General features: G+C 45.0%; 1 protein-coding gene and 1 long non-coding RNA gene across 4 annotated transcripts in view; one reads left to right on the forward strand and one right to left on the reverse strand.

The window, feature by feature from the left end:
- The first annotated feature begins 1,930 nt into the window (after nucleotides 1-1,930).
- PEX26 (peroxisomal biogenesis factor 26) lies at nucleotides 1,931-13,363 on the forward strand. Of its 2 annotated transcripts, XR_003091615.2 has the most exons (6): nucleotides 1,931-2,363; nucleotides 4,527-4,667; nucleotides 5,961-6,274; nucleotides 6,553-6,631; nucleotides 10,513-10,659; nucleotides 11,504-13,363. XR_003091615.2 is itself a non-coding variant. In XM_006135467.4 (5 exons), exons 1-5 carry the CDS (start codon nucleotides 2,164-2,166, stop codon nucleotides 11,605-11,607), a joined length of 906 nt encoding a protein of 301 aa, XP_006135529.2. In that variant the 5' UTR covers nucleotides 1,936-2,163; the 3' UTR covers nucleotides 11,608-13,361. The 2 variants fall into 2 exon arrangements, 1 of the variants encoding a protein (XP_006135529.2); XM_006135467.4 differs by lacking the exon at nucleotides 6,553-6,631 and having other exon boundaries at nucleotides 1,936-2,363; nucleotides 11,504-13,361.
- The window catches only part of LOC142818309 (uncharacterized), a 62,180-nt gene continuing 50,052 nt past the window's right edge, over nucleotides 6,187-18,314 (reverse strand). Inside the window, exons 3-5 of one of the 2 annotated variants that reach the window (XR_012895744.1) lie at nucleotides 11,310-11,377; nucleotides 9,167-9,336; nucleotides 6,187-6,322 (exon numbers count right to left, since the gene is read on the reverse strand). This is a non-coding gene — a long non-coding RNA (uncharacterized LOC142818309). Of the gene's footprint in view, nucleotides 6,323-9,166; nucleotides 9,337-11,229; nucleotides 11,378-18,314 lie in introns of both variants that reach the window. The other variant, XR_012895742.1, reaches the window with a different exon arrangement.

Genomic DNA, 18,314 nt, shown 5'->3' on the forward strand with positions numbered 1-18,314 from the left:
CATTACATCACAATCTACATTACATCTTATTTAGAAAATACCAGGCATTTATATTTTCTCAATTTGTTTCCCAAACAGAAAGCTCAAATACTGGACTGTCTGGTTAAAAACTGGACACCTGGCAACCCTAGAAACGAACTAAGAGAGGCAGCTATGGAAGTTTTTTTTTTTTCCTCCCTGCCCGAACCTGTCCCCAAACTTGGAACTGCCCTGGGTCTCACTGGAGCCGCCACAGCCATGCGCTTTTCCTGCCAGGTGCTGGGGCACGTGTACAGAGTGGCTGTTAATGTCCGGGCACGTGGCTCTGAACATTCAATTTGACAGGCACGTGCCACTGCCCCTTCCCCAATCCTTTTTGCAGGGCAAAATCCCAGACATTTTTTGCCAATTTTTACTTGTGTTGATGTACCCCTCAGACTTCTCTCGCATATCCCTGGGCTGATACTGGGCTGGCTGGACCATTGGTCTGACCCAGGATGGCTATTCTTATGTCCTTATGTACGAGTACCACTGGTTGAGAAACATATATCTAGCACGACCATAGCTGCCCCATGTTCAAAGAGTAGTATCCTTCTGGCATAACTACTAGGAGCAATAGTTTTTAAAAACACTTCAAGGCCTTCTCTGTGGATTCCTGAGAACATGGCTTTTTTTCTTTAAGAAAACTGTCTGGGCCACTACTAATCACCTCCCCCCTCAACAGCCTCTATGTGTTCTAGTCCAGTACTGAGCATCCCCACTATATAAATCAACCTGGTATACATCCATTCCACACTAAAGATGTTGACGCTTGTAGGAACTGATGCATTATAAGTCCTCCCATTCCCCGCTGCTAAGTTGCAAAAAAAAAAAATTAAAAAAAAATTGTGCAAATGGAAGTTATCCGTGGGGAAAAAAATTCCCCACTTTAAGTTGTTTTGTTATAAGTTCAAGTTTTTGGAATGTATCTTGGACTTTTAGCGATGATGGCCTCTTTGCAGCAACATTGGAATTTCAGGCACCCCCTTCAGATTTTCAGAAATGCTTTTGAACTTCATGGATGCCCAGCGCCTCTTAAAATCAGGTTCCATGAAGGCTCAGTTTGTGTCAACCCTGGTGGGCCCAATGGGTTCTGAAATCCACACTCCCAGGGAAAGCTGAGGCTTGGCATTGGCTGTGTTCAGGACTTCAGAGTCCACCCCCATTGCAGCTCAATAAAAATTCACTGACATAAGGAATGGGGGAAAAAAATCAAAGTAATTCCATTTCTACTTCCATCTGTGGGGAAGTGGACCAGCCCTTCACACCCCTTCTTTGCACAACCCTTGGAACCTGAATCCTCCAAACTATTGTTTCTCAACTTTTTTTTTTTATAAAGTACCCCTTTAAAAAAATTATCTCCAGTACCTAGTTTTCAGACACAATATTTTTTTCTACCATTGCAACACATTTGTTTAAACAACTTAATCGTAGCTGGACGGGCAATGACATTTTTGGGTGTAAAAAGTACAAAAATAATAAAGCGCTGTAAAACTTACAACAAAAATTCAATTGTCTCCAAAATTCAGTGGTGTTGACCTGCCCCCCAGACTTGTCGAGTACCCCTATGGGTACTCAGTAGCACTGGTGGAGACACTGTTCCAAACACTGCATGGAAACCCCTCCCATCCTCTCGGCTCAGGTCTAAACCCTAGGGCAGACTGCATTCTGCCTGATTTCCTCCTCCAGCCTCCCTCAGGCAGCAGAACAGGGACACACAGAAACTACAATTCCCACAGCCCTCTGCACAGCGCTGCTAGGCGTGTGGCTAGGCGGGGAAGATGCCTGTTTAAGAGGAATAGGTTTGTGCCCCCACCCCCCCCCCCGAGCGGCAGCTCTTGGTCAGAGAGGCAGGCCCTGTTTATCTAGGGGGCTGGGCTTTGCACGCTGCGCCCGCCAACCGGACCACAGCACGGTTCGCAGGCGCAGAGCAGCCGCTTGGTGCACGCAGACTCCGGCGCAGCGTGCGCTGTAAAATCGCGCAGAGCCTCCCCCTGCAGCTGCGCTCCAGCCCAGGCGTGCACAGGGGGACAGAGAAGTCCCCGGTGGGGTCACAGCAGCGAGCCATGGCTCCGAAGAGCGGGGACGGGATTCAAAGGCACGTAGCCCAGCCCGAAAGCTAACAGCCGCCGCTCCCCGGGCACCATGAAGAAAGACTTGCCTGTGTCCTTAGCTGGACTCAAAAGCAGCGAGCCTAGTCTGTCCTTGTCTCCAGTGCTAGCCCCGGCGACCGCTCTGCTGGAGGAGGCTGCGGATCTGCTGGTGGTGCACCTGGACTTCGCTGCTGCTCTGGACAGGTGTGAGCGGGGCTGCGAAAGCCTCGCCTCGGACCCTGGCTGTGAAAGGTACGGAAGGGGCACGGAGCAAAGGAGGATCCCGCTGCTTTGTGATTCAGGGCAAACGCAGGCTGGGCCTGTGTAGCCGGGTCCTGCGAAATCTACTCCCATCCAAGCGCAATCGGGTGACTTCTCTTGAGAGAAAAGACATGACTCTTGTGCGTGAATACACCCAGCTACAGGGAGCATGAGATGTTTGATAGGACTCCGCTAAAATTTAACTAACCTCAGTTAGTTTAACATCTGATCTGTCCTGCCTTCGGGAACAGATGTGTTCTGCCTAAAAGGCATCAATTATTCCATTAGTCAAACTAGTCGATGCTTAACATCCTTAACTGGAAGAGTAATTAACCACCGGAATAATTTATCAAGGCCCATGCTGGATTCTTCATCACTGACACATTTTTAAAAATTAAGATTGGAAGTTTTGCTAAAAGATCTGCTCTGGGCATTATTTTGAAGAAGTTCTGTGGCTTGTGTTGTCCTGGAGGTCAGATTAGCTCATAATGGTCCCTTCTGGCCATGGAATATAGGAATTTTTCTTTCTACTTATCTCTGTAAAGTGCTTAGAATAACTATCATTTATTAACTCTTTATAAAGCATTATATTTAGGGATATTTTCGTCCCTTTGTCTATCCTAGAAGCAGAATTGAAGTGTTAGGTTATCCAGTCTTGTTGCTCATTTCCCCACCTTATCTGAAGACAAAAATATGCCTCCTGCTCTTCTTCTTTTCCAAGGCTATGTACTTTACTTAAGTTTTTGATTTGGGGTGGAGGAACTGAACAGCTGGAGTGTATGAACTCTGGGGATTTAACCCCCAATCCTCCATTGTATTTAGGCCTTTAACTCCCATTTCTTTGGAGGTTCTGCCAATCAACAGATCTGGTCTAGCTCTACTTAGTTTTAATTATGAGTTCAAAAAACTGCATTATTTTGATGGCTTTTGAGCTCATTATGCCCCATGGGAATATAGTCCAAAGGTTCCTGTGGTACCAAATGGCCCACAGACATATTTCAAGTGGGGAGGGGCATCAAGATAAGAATTCCCTGGAAGAATGTATTAGATTGCATGGAAATTATGTTGTTAGCCACTACTTGATTGAACCCATACTTGTTATATGGCAGAAGAGCCAGGAAAGGACTCTAAAAAAAAATCCCCAGGTTGTGAAAGAAGCGGTTTAGGTTTATATTTTGCTTGCTATATTACGGTCACATCCAGAGACCCCAGTGTGCTAAGTGCTGCACAAATATATGGCCTGTGTCAAAGAGCCGACAGTCTAAATAGACAAGACCAACAAATAGTGGGAGGGAAGTAGTAGAATCTTCATTTTATAGGTGGGGAACTAAGGGCTTCTCTACACTTAAAATGCCACAGCAGCATAGCTGCTGTAGTGTTTCAGTGAAGGCACTGCTTCTACCCACAGTAATCCATCCACCTCCTCTAGAGGCAGTAGGTAGGTTTTTGGGAAAATTCTCCCATCAACTGACTACTTCCTACACTGGGGCTTAAGTTGTTTTCACTGTGTTACTCAAGGTATGGAAATTTCACACCCCCGACTGACAGTTATACCTACCTAATTTCCTGGTGTAAACCAGGCTGGAGGCAGAGAGAATGAGTGAATCGTTTACTTTGAGTTACACAAGCAAGGTGAAGATTTGAACCCTGTTCTCTTGAATTTTAGGCCAGGGCTTATCTCATTCACTTTCTTATTGCTTCTCTTTGGTCCTGAAAAGTATTTTATCAATCATGCCTTATTTAGGGTTGGAATCTCTTAACACATTCAGTACATTGTCAGTCCTAAAATAATAATGATATCCACAGTTCTGGTCAAGATTTCTAGTAACCAAACCATTTTTGAAGGCTAGATCGTTGCTAAACTAATTTATAGGTAACTTTAGCTTGTTTTGGCTGCTTTTATATCTGTGAATATAGAAAACTCCTAATTAGTATTAAAAAGGGTCCGTGCATGACTGAGAGATGTGGAACTTCTGCTGGAGATGTGTAACAAACACATCCAGCCTAAAAGGCTGAATGCTGTCTGTGCTTTTGGGGAAAAGTTGCTGAGGCGGAATTAGAAAGCCCTCAAGCTAAGGTATGTCAGGACAGGGAAGGCTTCTGAAGCAGCATTTCTCGTAAGTGCTCATTTCACCTGTCCTGTCCATTTGACAGCTCTGCGGAAGTAAAATGCTCCCTGTGCATTGTGGGGATCCAGGCCCTGGCAGAGATGAACCGGTGGAGAGAAGTTCTGTCCTGGGTCCTGCAGTATTACCAGGTCCCTGAACAGCTGCCTCCAAAAATTCTGGAACTGTGGTGAGTAATTATCTGTGCTTTCCCGATGTGTTCTGCCTAAAATACCCAGGTTCCATAACATACAAGTGTAGTGTGTTCTATGGGGTTTGAGTTGGGTTTTTTCTTCCTGTGTCCCTCCTCCTTTCTTGTAATTTCCCCCTTCCAGTCTGGCACAAAAGAGGGGGCAGGCACAGTTGTTAAAAGGAAATCATTTCAGAATGAAAGAACAGAGCTGAACTTGGTTTTCTGTAGCATCTTTCAATTTCAAGGAATGCCACACGTAGGTTAGAAGCTTTTACATGCTGAACTGTAGCTCTTCCATGGCCAGAGACTCTGGAAGTAAATTATGTTAGTGGGAGGAGGGATGTTGCTCTGACACCAAGATCACACTCCCCAAGTTGTGTGTGTGTGTGTGTGTGTGTGTGGTGGTGGTGTTGGGGGGGGGGGGGTTCTCTAGCATCTATAGTCAGGTAGCAGTTTCACTTCTCCACGGGAGTAGTCAAACAGTGCAGCGTCTCCCTAGTGCTTTGCTGCAGTGAAAGACATGTTGTTCCCTCCTCTTCATTAGCAGGGCTGGGCTACTGCGACTGTCTCCTGACTGAAGCTAACAGAATATTGGGAACCACTAGAATAAGATAGAAAATATCACAGTGTCTGTATAAAGCCATGGTACATACACATCTTGAATACTGCATGCAGATTTGGTGTCCTCATCTCAAAACAGAAATATTTGAATTGGAAAAGGTACAGAAAAGGGCAGTGGTAATGATTAGGGGTGTACGAGGAGAGAATAATAAAATTTGGACTTCTCAATATGGAAAAGAGATGACTAAGGCGGGAGGTTATCATAGGAATGTACATTGCTAACTGGTAAAGGCTGGAGCAGCTCCCCACTTCCCCTGCCCTGAGAAGGGGGCTGCTTCAGCACCACGGGGCTCACCAGAGGAGCCCCTGTCTGTGGCGGTCCTGTTCCATTCTGCGCTCCCCCATCACAGTTCACATGCTGGCTCCCTGGGAGCAGAGGCTACCAGCCCCACTCCCAGGCAGCTGGCTAAAGAGCCCGCAGCAAAGCCTCCCCAGGAGCAGGACTGGCGGCAGTGGGCGCTGCAGTATAAAGCTTATTTAAGCCTGCAGTGTAGGTAACTGTGTAACCATTATGAGTTTTAGGGAGAAGGTCACACGTCACCACCAGTGCCAACAGCATGTGTTTAAGATGTCACAGGTGTTACTGAGGGATCTATGTCCAGTCCTGGTTATAGATGACTGAAGTTGGTAATCGTAAGTGATCTCAACTTTTTTTTTCTTGGATTCTAGCATCCTTTTATATAGCAAAGTGAAGGAGCCCCATGTGATGCTGGAAGTTGACAGTTATTGGCTGAGAGATTTAACCAATCAGAGCCTGCCTTCGTATGGCACCTTAATGGAGTTACATGTGTTGCATGTGTTGCTCCCCCTTGGACAATTTGTGGAGGCAGAGGAGCTGGTACAGAGCTGTGAAGCTTTCAGCAAGGAGCAACAACTTGAGGCCCTGAGGACCATTAGCGAGAGGAGGTGTCGGTGGGTACAGCAAGAAGAGACACAATCATCCCCTGAAGACCAACCAGCTACAGTGAGGCAGAAGCTGTTAGGTAGGCGCTCTCTCTCCAGTCCTTGCGCTCCTGCTGTTGTCTTCCAAGCTGTGGAAGAGGGAGTGATTGAACTTGGGCCAAATCACTATTTGTATTTAGACTTATGTTAAGAGTTTTATGTACTTGTAGTTGGTGCTTTCACTATAGTTAAAACTCGCAATGTTGAAATACATTTTAAAAAATACAGTCTGAAAAATACAGTCTGCAGATTCTCCCTCCTCAAGTAATCACTGTCCGCTAAAAAATAATTAATCTCAAACCCCTTTCCTGTAACCCAGATCCCTCAGCTTGGATCCTTCCCAAATGTTCAGGAGAAAAGATGGACTTTGCAGCATGTCCAGAAGGCCAGCAAATCAGGCAAGTCAAAAGGAGAAGCTAGTTTCAGATCTAAAAGCCCTTCACAGAGAACTGTCCTGCGAGTAGTCTTTTCCCATCTTCATTGAGGGAGCTGCAGTTCTGATGCCTCACAATTGTGGCTGCATTGTATGAGGGAAAAGAGGTGGTACCTTAACAAACCCAAACTAATTAAGGACTTTCAAATTAAAATAAAGACCTCAAACTGTGCTAGGAAATCCACGGTATTCCTACCTTCCCGTGCCTCTTTAGCTTTTGACCTCTCTGCTGGATGCCAATTGCAGTGGTGTGTTTTTGTAGGATTTGGATACTTGCCCACCGGGAACTGAACTGAAGCTACTCACTTATTTCAAGCTGTAAGATGCCATTACATGGTTGACTTTTCAGTCCCCCTTTCCAACTGGGGCTAGATTCTAAACACCAGTTGGAAGGTAGAAGGTCTGTATCCTTCATTCTTTCTTTTATTATGCCGGATTGGATGATTGTACAGCCAGTTCTCCTTTCCCAACCTAGCCAAGATTAATAGTGGCTGAAAGTCGTCTGGGGATGGCTTTCGGTTCCGTCAAGTTTCCTTCTCTCGAAACTCCATCGCAGCTGGCACTAGTTGATACTCATTGCTGCTGCAGCAACAAGAGCAGTTACCCACCATATTGTTAGACCTGGTCTACATGTAACATTTAGGTTCATCTAGCTACAATGATCAGGGATGTGAAAAAGCCACACCCTTGTGTGCCCTGACTATGCCTACTTTTACTTGTAGAGGTGGATTTCCTTCAGTGACAGACTCCCATCCATCACTGTAGGCAGCATCTACATTACAGGGTTATGCCAGCACAAGCTAGAAAGCACCATATCTGTGTCACCAGTTTCCATAGTGTAAATATGGCCTTAGTCTGCTGGCTTAATATTACCAGTTAACTAACAATATTGCTTGGGGATATGCCTTCTGACCTCTTACATAGTTTGTGGCTGAACAAACTAGTAAATCAAATGCTCTTGCTCTGTAAGAGTTATAAGGGCAATGTTCATCTTTCATACTCGTAAAGTCTAATACAATTATTTTCTAGTTTCTAAAATATACTAGAGAATAAATACATAAAAAATGTAATTAAAACTTAAGACAGATAGCATTTCCTTTATGGGCTTATGTATTTGCCAGTGTTTACTTCCTTATTTTTTTAGCCCATGTAATCGACTGAATGGGAGGTACTTAAGCACCTATTAGACTTAAGAATAGCTGAATTATTTGGGAGTTTTTGTCTCCGGGATGTTTTATCACATATCTGGGGTATCCTCATCTATGGGACATCAGTATTTATAGTTCTATAAAGTGTTTTTTTTTGTTTTTTGTGTTTTTTTGGGGAGCGGGGGGAGGTACAAGTTCCCATAGAGCTTCCTCCTCAATAACAGCTACCACCAAGCTTTTGGAAAGACAGCAGAACTAATGGAGCACACCTCTGTTAGCTGCCCAATTAGGAAGTTATGTAGGTTGCTGGAGCCAATGTGGTGTTACATCCTTGCTAAGCTCGGACAGGCCAGGAGCCTTGAGGAACCTGGTACAAACACAGTTTTCCTCCTCTAGGAGCTATCCTGTCCTGTCCTATCATCACTGACCAATGAGCTAGCATCCTAGTCAATGTGGAGATTAGTTTGAGGCCAGTGCCTCTGTCCGTGACTTGCATGTCATCACTCTGTTTCTGCATCTGCCTGTGGCCTCACTTGCAGCAGCCTCTTTGTGACTCAGACCTCCAGCTGCATCACCATCTGTATTTTCCCCCTCCTCCTCCTGGGGTTAGTGCCTCAGTACGATAATCCTTCCACTTCCTCAGTGATGAGAGGAGGAAGGGGATCTGGGCCCACCCACTACTCCATGTCCCAAACTTCTTAATTTCTCCCAGTGCTGTTATGTTTCCCTGGGCCTCTTCCCCATGGCCCCAGCATCTTTTTTTCCCTAGCCTCTCAACATGCAACTACTGAGCCCCAGCAACCAATCGGTACTTCTGAGGGAATTCTGCGCCACTGTGCATGCACTGAATTTATGTCCCCTGCAGGTTACTTTGCTTTCCCCACAGAAAAATGACTTTCTGATGGGGAGGCAAAGGGAAGCCACAAGAATGGTCATATGACCCTCTCCAGCAGTATGTTTTGGGTGCCCAAGACAACTAAGAGAGGTAAATCACTGTGTGGTAATGGGCAGGACTTAGGAAATCCCAGCCAGTGGCTCCTACCATGCACTGGACTCGGCTGCTAGTCTCATTTACGACTGGGAGGATGGGACTTTGTGTTTCTTTGCATGGTATCTGTGGCTGGGTCACACCCACCTCCAGATTTCTCCCCCAGCTTCAGAAATTGCTGCAAACTCCCCTCCCCACTGCCACCACTCACTTCCTGCACCCATCACTTCTCAACTGCAGAGGGAGGGATCCCTGTAGAGGGAGCTGCTCCCCCATCAGCCCAGCACCCATGTATCCAGACCCTCTCATACCAATACCCTCTCGCCAAGCCTCACTTCCCCCCCCCCCAATGAGCTCCACTCACCTGGCATGGAGGAGGAGCATCCTGGGTGGTGGTGGTGGTGGAGTTTCTGGGACAGGTCTGGTCCTTGCACTGTGTCAGTGTTGAGTGCAGCCTCATGCAGAGTCCATGAACGGGATAGGGTGGAGGGAGCTGCACAATGTTTTCTCACTTCTGTGCAGCCATTCCCTGTGCTGGAGTTTCCACATTTATTTAACAAATAAAAAAATGCAGAATTTTGCAGACGGTTAAAATATTGTGCACAGCATTTTTAGTTTGTTGGTGCAGAATGCTCTCTGGAGCAAACCAGGAACTCCTCATCCCAATGAGTAGTTGCTCTTTCCAAGATACCACAGATCTTTCAGCCTACTAGAGACACAATTTTCACTCCTTGGCTATGTCTGGACTACAGGCAGTCCCCGGGTTACGTACAAGATAGGGACTGTAGGTTTGTTCTTAAGTTGAATCTGTATGTAAGTCGGAACTGGCGTCCAGATTCAGCCGCTGCTGAAACTGACCGCCAGTTCCGACTTACATACAGTTTCAACTTAAGAACCCCAGGCGTCCCCAAGTCAGCTGCTGCTGAAACTGATCAGCGGCTGATTCCAGGAAGCCCGGGGCAGAGCAACTCTGCCTTGGGCTTCCTGTAGTCAGCGCTGGTCAGTTTCAGCAGCGGCTGACTTGGGGACGCCTGGGGCAGAGCAGCTGGGGTGCTGCCGGGTTGGTCCAGTAGCGCCCAGAGAGGTGCTGTGGGACCAACCGGCAGCGCCCCAGCTGCTCTGCCACAGGCGTCCGGAGAAAAGCCTGGTCTGCTGGGGGGGGGGGCTTTTTCAAAAGATCCTGTAAACATAATTTTTTGGTTTACAGGATTTCAAAAAAGCGCCCCGTTTCTGAAAGAACCTTGTCTAGACTGCAGTTTCAATTTCCAAATGGCGCTTTTTCAAAAGAGCACCATTATGTGATTATGCAAATGAAGCATGGGATATTTAAATCCCGGCTTCATTTGCACTTTCAAAATGCTTCATTTACATCCCTCCGCCGATAAGGGCTACGTCTAGACTATATCCTTTTGAGGTCCCAGCAGCAACTTACTCTACTCTGCCCTGTAGCTCCTTTTATGTGAGGTTGCTAGGCCCTGATTGGTTGTTCCATGCATCTCCTCCCTGATGCATCTCCTCCCTGCAGCCTCTCTTGACCACTCAGAGGACTCACCTCTAGTTCTCTTGCCAAAGTTAACCTTTCCTAGGCCAGTGTAATGGGTGTCTGCCCCACATGCTCCTTGAAGATAGCTTTTTGGAACCCAGCAGCTCATCTGTGTGTCTTCTTTTCCTTGCCCCTATCTCTAACCACTTTTTGTCCTTATATTTCAGGCTCTGTGTCCCGAAAGTTATTGACCATATTAACAATTCTGCGTAGAGCACTGGGATCCATGTTAAGCCACTTCTGTTCCAGCCCTTTCAAAAAGACGCTGTTGGCTGCTCTCATACTATGCCTTGTTGTGGTGAGACTAGACCCCGGTATGCAATTAAGGTTTCTGAATGTTATTTTGTCTTATAGTTATGAACAAGCAATTGGGAATTGCTAGAGTAGGACTTGGAAGAGGATCATGTATTCAAGCCTCTCCCATTAGCAGTTACTGTGAGATACGGTGCAGCAAAGGTGGGTGGGAGGGAGCTCACAGCTTCTCTATTTCCGACAGTTTCCACTAAAAGTCACTGCTGGGAGACATATAGGACATCTGGCTGTAAATAAACTTCTAGCTACTGCATCCACCTTTCCTAACCAAAGGTACTGGTGGAAACTGTGCCGGCAGCACAGGTGATGGGCAGTTCATAGCTGTCCAGTCCCAGACTGTGCCTCTAGCGGAGAAAGATGATGCAAGGGTGGTAAGAAGGGCTGTGACTGATGAACTTTAGAAATGTAATTTAGCTTTAACTTCAAACTTGATCCATTTAAGCTACAAGCTGAACCAAAACAGACCAAAAAGGCACTCATTAGCATTCAGAAAGTCTGTGGCTATCAATTCCCCTTTGTGTTTTGTAATTAGAGTTTCCAGTGTCTCCACTAGAATTAAGAAACTTTATTACCAAGGCATGTGCTCAGTATCCCCCACAGAGGGGACTTCTGTGCCATTCCGCGAACCTTGGCAGGGTGAAGCTTAGCTTACTAGGGATGGGAGCAGCACCTCTTCTTTGTGTCCTGAAGTTTCTGCTGGCTGAGGCTCTGAGCACTCACCTGGGAAGGAATAAGGAGAAATGAAAGCTGACTACCTCCATTAACCGAAATGGGGCTCATTCCTTTAGGTATTTATATACAGAAGGGTATGAAACTTTAACAAAATATTTCTGTTTTGTTCTGCAGCGGCTCCCACGTCTCTTCCCTTCCTTTACAAGCTGGTCCAGCTCTGCCATCAGGCATGGGTGACTGTATTTTCTCCTCTCCATAAGCCTCCAGTTCAAGACTAAGTAGCTTTATGATGTATTTTCAAGTCTTTTGTCTCTGTTGCTGCGCAAGTGGCACTTTGTCTTTTAAGGATTTTAATCAGGCTCTTTAGAGGGCGCTTGAAACCAATGTACTAATTAAAATGACTACGAGTGGGCTCCTGTGAGTGACACCTTCCTCTCTGCCAGACTGGGAACCCGGTCGAATGCTGTCTGGGTTTTGAAACTGCCTCAGCGACTCACCTCCCTGTGCTGTGCAGCTCTGCAGCACGGTACTAACCCTGCTGGAATGGGCGTGTGAATCCATGTCTTGTCTTGATGCCCCTTTGAAGTGGTGGCTTTTGGTGTGGGTCCCCAAAGGAGAGGTTGTAGCCAATGGCAAAGAACAATGAAGGCCTGCTGAGAGACTGCACCACCTTTGCAAATGGTTTTGAAGTCACCTGAGCAGTGGGAGTGGACTTTCAGCAGGTTTGGTTATGAAAGATCTTGAGTACCACATCTACACCAAACTCTAGGAGCCAAAAAACTGTCCTGTCTTGGGACCCACTTTTAAGTGTCCAGTTTCTGCAGCATGGGATTTAAACCAAATATGTGGAACATATTTAAAATATTGCAGACTGAAAATGGAGCCCGTTCTTTTGAGGGCCAGAGTTTCTTATTGTGACCCTGATGCATCTTGGCTTAGACTTTCACACTTTGAATTTAACAGTTGTGGCTAAGCAAAAAATACCAAGGAGATGGGATGCATAGACCCATCAGTCCATTCTGTCCTGTCTGGGTATACTACATCCAGTGCAAGCAATTATACACATTTCTTTTTTCTGATGATCATTAATACTAAATATTTGACACTGGATAAGTTAGAATAGGGGACTGCAGATAAATGGCAATGGTGACAATGATTAATCTTAATATGCTCCATACGTCTAACCTGCCCCGTTACTTGAATTATGTAGTTTCACTGCATATTTTGTGTGTCTGTATCTTATGTTGACAAGCTTTCTACTTAGGTATTTAGATTTAAATACAAGAGACTCCTACTCAAATGTCTAGCTGTTACAACAAGTACTTAGAATCATAACCCACAACGTGTAATCATCTAGCAGCAAAACTGCACTTTCACATCAAGAGTAAATAACAGGTCTCAAAATACATTTCCCCTGCTACCCAAACCCTTATATCCCCACTCCTCACCAAAATCCCTAGCCCATGCATCTGTAGTGCACATCTTGCCATCCTATCTCTATAAGCTTAGTTAATGATTCATCATTTCGAAGACTTTCATCATAAAATAATCTACAAAGACTGTAAGGAGAGACTCTGGGTTTGTTTACATTGTGTGGTAATGGGTTCCAGGGGGCAGAGGGTATGATTTGTAAAATGCACTAGCTTGCATATTACTTGGTCTGTGTATTCCCTCCTGGGATATGCCCTAAAAGTTTCCTACCTTGTTTTAACGTAGGACTGTTTCAAACAGCATTATGTTAAAGTGCACTAAGGAATTTCTCAGGCACACCAGTACATGGTCTGATATATATGCAACTCATTAGTAAGCTTTAGAACACTCACTCCTGTAGAGTGTGTTGTCACACTGTAGATAAGCCCTCTTTGTAACTCATGTAAGGATGACTATTTTATACTTCCCAATTTCCTATACTGTAGGATCTAACTATGTACAGGCAGTGCACGGGTTACGTACAAGATAGGGACTGTAGGTTTGTTCTTAAGTTGAATCTGTATGTAAGTCGGAACTGGCGTCCAGATTCAGCCGCCGCTGGAACTGACCAGCGGCTGACTACAGGAAGCCCGAGGCAGAGTTGCTCTGCCCCGGGCTTCCTGGAATCAGCCGCTGATCAGTTTCAACAGGCTGAATCTGGACGCCTGTTCCAACTTACATACAGATTCAACTTAAGAACCCCAGGCGTCCCCAAGTCAGCAGCCGCTGAAACTGATCAGCGGCTGATTCCAGGAAGCCCGGGGCAGAGCAACTCTGCCTCGGGCTTCCTGTTGTCAGCGCTGGTCAGTTTCAGCAGCAGCTGACTTGCGGACGCCTGGGGCAGAGCAGCTGGGGTGCTGCCGGGTTGGTCCAGTAGCGCTCAGAGCGGCTGCGGGACCAACCAGCAGCACCCCAGCTGTTCTACCACAGGCATCCGGAGAAAAGCCTGGTCTGCTGGGGGGACGGGACGCACTAGCTGTCGCCCCCTCCCCCCCCCCCCGCTCCCCAGCAGACCAGGGAGATGCGGGCGACGGACCGAGACGCACCGTGGTCCCGCCGCCCGGGTCCTTCGCGGCTTTGCTCCGCGTCTCGCTGGTCTGCTGGAGACCAGCAGACCAGGGAGACAGGGAGCAAAGCTGCGGAGCACGCAGGCAGCGGGACAGCCCAGACGCGCCGTGGCTGTCCTGCTGCTGGCGTCCTCCGAGGCTTTGCTCCCCGTCTCCCTGGTCTGCTGGAAACAGCAGACCAGGGAGACGGGGAGCAAAGACAGCCGCGGTGCGTCTGGGCTGTCCTGCTGCCTGCGTGCTCCGCAGCTTTGCTCAGTGTCTCTCTGGTCTGCTGGGGGGGGCTCCCTCCCCCCAAGCTGACCAGGGAGACACGGAGCAGCTTTTCTTGCCCCAGAGGACGCGGGCGGCAGGACCACGGCGCATCTGGGCGTCCCGCTGCTCCCGTCCTCCGGGGCGATAAAAACCCCGTTCGTAACTGCGGATCCAACATAAGTCGGATCCACGTAACTCGGGGACTGCCTGTACATAGCATTCTGCTTATTGATATGTACTCTCTTTCATCTGCTAACTAAGTAACTGTTCATGTTTGTTCTGGTTCGTTGTAAATTTCTGTTTGTAGCTATGCTTGTGACATTGGTATTGTGCTCTGTGAGAAGCCTGAATTATCTCAATTTCTGCTTAGAGATTGCTTGGCAACGGTCTTAATTGTTCATTTCTATGGATTTTTAAATGTGTGAGTGGTACACAGTGAGTAACCTCAACTTTCTCCTAGTACTTTGTTTTTAGCACATAATGAGGCAAAGTCTAGCAGTAAAATATCACTTATCCAATTCTAATAGTTTTATTCATTTAATTTTAATTTTAAACGTTTAATTTTCAGAATAAAAATTACCTCTGTAGTATGTTATATTGTGATGCTCAGCCTGGCTGGTTATAAAGCAGTCTTTCACAACACTGGTGTATATGATTAAAAATATTTACATTTAGTGCATTGACACATTGCAGAATCAAGGCCACTGCTTACATTGAAACATATTTCCAAAGAATTCTTTGGAAGCTGCAAACACACATGTTAATTAGGTGAGTAGTACCGTTCAGTTATATGGGCCTAATTACTCAATTAATTCTACTCATATGAATTTGTGTTTGCAGGGCCACAGCCTGTATTTTCATATAATGGATTTTTTTTGCATATCTTCCCAGATGCTTTCAATTTAAGATGCAACATATTCATGTATTAAACTTTTTAATATGAAGCAGTATTTGCCTCTTTATGAATGTTTGTATATACTTAAATGGCCAAGCATTTGCAGGAACATACAACAAGGAGTTAAAAGTATTCAGTAATTCTTCATCTGTAGTTTCATTATTTCCTTCTTGTTACCAGCAAGAGAAGATGTGACTATACATGCCTTTGCCTTCCATAGCTGTGATAATTCTGCCGGGGAGGGGAGGTGTTTGCACTTTTTGCTGGATATCTGTAGGCTTAGGAGTTTGAGAGAATTCTGCTGCTATCTGACTTCCTGTTGTAGGAGTCTGAAGATTATATTGCCACATATTCTTTACACAGGGAATTGAAAACTATCAGTGGAGAAGTACAGCAGTGGCTGTACTCAACTGCTTCTAAGTGGAGTTTATGGAGCCTAAGTGTGGCTTCCACAACAGGAAGATGAAATTTGGTGACTTTTTATTGTGCACATGGGATCAAACAACCTACCACTCATACATTTCTCCTTCAATCAGTAAAATTTACAACAGGGTAAATAACTTAATCATCACCATTCCTCTCCAGTTACCTCTGATGTCAGTAAGTCCAAATCCTCAAAAGTGTTTAGGTACCTATTACTCACTGAATATCTGGGCTTAACATACAACATAAAAATGACCTCATCTAGTGACACTGCCCCAACTATAATGATTATTAGAACAATGCCTAATAATTGTTTTTAATTATAAACAGCTTTCTTCATCTGCAGCATATTCTGCTTACTGAGTTTTAATTATATGGCAAGTTTATATAGTTAGTAACAAGCCATTTGTTAGCTATAGAAGTATGAAAAATTAGGTTTTTTTTAAATGAACCATTTACAAATAATTATTCAAACTAAGGGATTTAAAATTTTGAAGAATTTATTTAAAATGGGGAGAGAATATACTAAATTAAATCTCTTCGACATGTATAAATAATCTCTGTTAAGTTACTTTGAGATTTACACTTAACGATGGAACCACAACGATGTCTCCATAATTAAAACAGTATTAAAATGGCATGTCTTCCATACAAAGATCCAACACAGCCCCAAACTAGTCAAATGCAATTGACTCGGAAGTGGGGGGAAAAAACTCTATTTAACAGTGCACAGTTACAATATGAGAGTTAAGCACAGGAATTGAATTAAATTGAAAGGAAACTAAAGGGAAAGTTTATGGGAAGACTATAGTTTCCCATGTCATAATTTGACTAGAAGACTGACTTTTTTTGACCACCCAGATTTCCAGTTGAAGTAAACAGCCTCTCACAATCATATCCCAAGATACAAAGGCCTATCTTCTGACAAGTGCTGTGAAGTCTTTGAGCTTCATTTCCTTGTTGGTTTTAATGCACTCACAATTCTAGTGCCAACCAAAGATAGCATTTTTAGTTTGCTATGAATGTAGCAGTATCACAAGTTAGACTCAAGCTAGCCTATGCTCAGTGTTCATATTCATACATGACAAAATTACACAAGTCAATTTGTGGTGTGATGCCTTTGCTTTTCACTTGAAAGTCTATAAAGTTTATATTTTTAAGGCTGCTTAGTCTTCCCAGCAATTTTCCTAAATCCTGCAACACGAAGCCAGGAAACACCTTGGTATTAATGAATCCTTTAAAAACAGCACATGTCTATAGAACAGAAAGTTTTAAGACCCAGTATAGATGTCAATTGACCTATCTTTCACAGATTTAAAAAGAAAGTTCTGCTTCGATTCTTTTAGCTTCATGATTAAGGCTATGATTTAGTCACAGGTATTTTTAGTAAGTTTTGGACTGGTCACGGGAATAAACAAAAATTCATGACCCATGAGTTGTACTGTAAATACCCAACTAAATCCTGGGGGTTGGAGCTCTGCTCACTACGGCGGTATGGCCAGTGAGGGGTAGGCCCAGGATGTCGCTGATGGCGAGGGAAGAGCCAGTGGCAGAAGGTGCTGGGGGCCACCGGAGCAAAAGTGACTGCTGTGGCCACCCCAGGGATCGCTGCCAGGGGGTCCCTAAGGCCAGCTGCACCAGCTGCTTTTCAGGTGGTCCCCAGAGCTAGCTGCCTTGGGGCTGCTCAAGTAGTGGCAGATATGGATGACTAAGGGACTGTCCAAACAGCTGGCTGTAGAGCCACTCCAGCAGTGAATTGTTGTGGCTGTCCCCAGAGCCACCTGCGCAGCTGGTTCCAGGCAGCCTTGGAGTCAACCACACTGGCCAGTGCAGAAGTCACAGAGGTTGTGGAAAGTCAAGGAATCCATGACTTCTGCAACTTTCATGAGAGACATGGAACCCTGTTCATGACTGATTGGTATCCTAGAGTTTGAGCGGGGTAGCCAAGTTAGTCTGTAACAGGAAACACTTTTAAAATAACCAATAGTCTGGTAGCACTTTATAGACTAACAAAACATGTAGATGGTACTGTGAGCTTTCATGGGCACGACCCACTTCTTCAGATGACCAGTCACTCAACAAATCAGGCTGTGCCCACGATACCATCTACGTGTTTTATTAGTCTTTAAAGTGATACCAGACTATTTGTTTTTTAAGTTTTTCCTGGTATTCTAGAGTTCATGATCCAGAGTGTAGAATAGAGAAGCTAGGTTTTCCAGAGATATTTAGTCAAAACATCAGAACACCGTTCACCAGTTTTTTATTTTGGTTACACTGCAGCAAATCTAGATTATCTCCATTGCTTTCAGTGGAATTACTCTAGATTTATAGTGGTGTGATTGAGATCAGAATCTGCCTCCACTTCTCTGATCATGATTTTTAAACAAATCAACTCCAAAAAGATAAACAACATTTAGTTTTCAACAGAACTCAGAAAGGTTCTTGTTTGATTAGAAGTTCTGCAGTAAAAGAAAACATCCATGAAGGCAACTTCCTTCCCAAAGGTTCTAGCAAGGATGAAGGGGAGAGGATGGAAAACTGAGTTTTTTTTATAGACTTTACAAATAACTTATTAATTCATAGGCGCTAAGAAGGAATTTCATACCTCTTGCCCATATGTTCAGTGTCTTTTTTCAACCCTACTTCTTGATGTTTTAGTTTGACTTTTTGCAGCCAACACAACCATTTTAGAGAACAAATCAGTCAGGCACTAATTTGCAGAGGTGACCCATTAGTTTTAGGTGTCCATTTCAGATACTCAGTGCCTGATTTTCAGAGATACTAAGCACTCACAGCTGTCACTGATTTACTCCATATGGCCTTGTGGCTTCTTGGCCTTTTGGCTAAAGTCAAGTGTAGTTTTGTTTAAGATGCATAA

This window comes from Pelodiscus sinensis, chromosome 1, assembly GCF_049634645.1.
Source record: "Pelodiscus sinensis isolate JC-2024 chromosome 1, ASM4963464v1, whole genome shotgun sequence".
Classification (NCBI taxonomy): Eukaryota; Metazoa; Chordata; order Testudines; family Trionychidae; genus Pelodiscus; species Pelodiscus sinensis.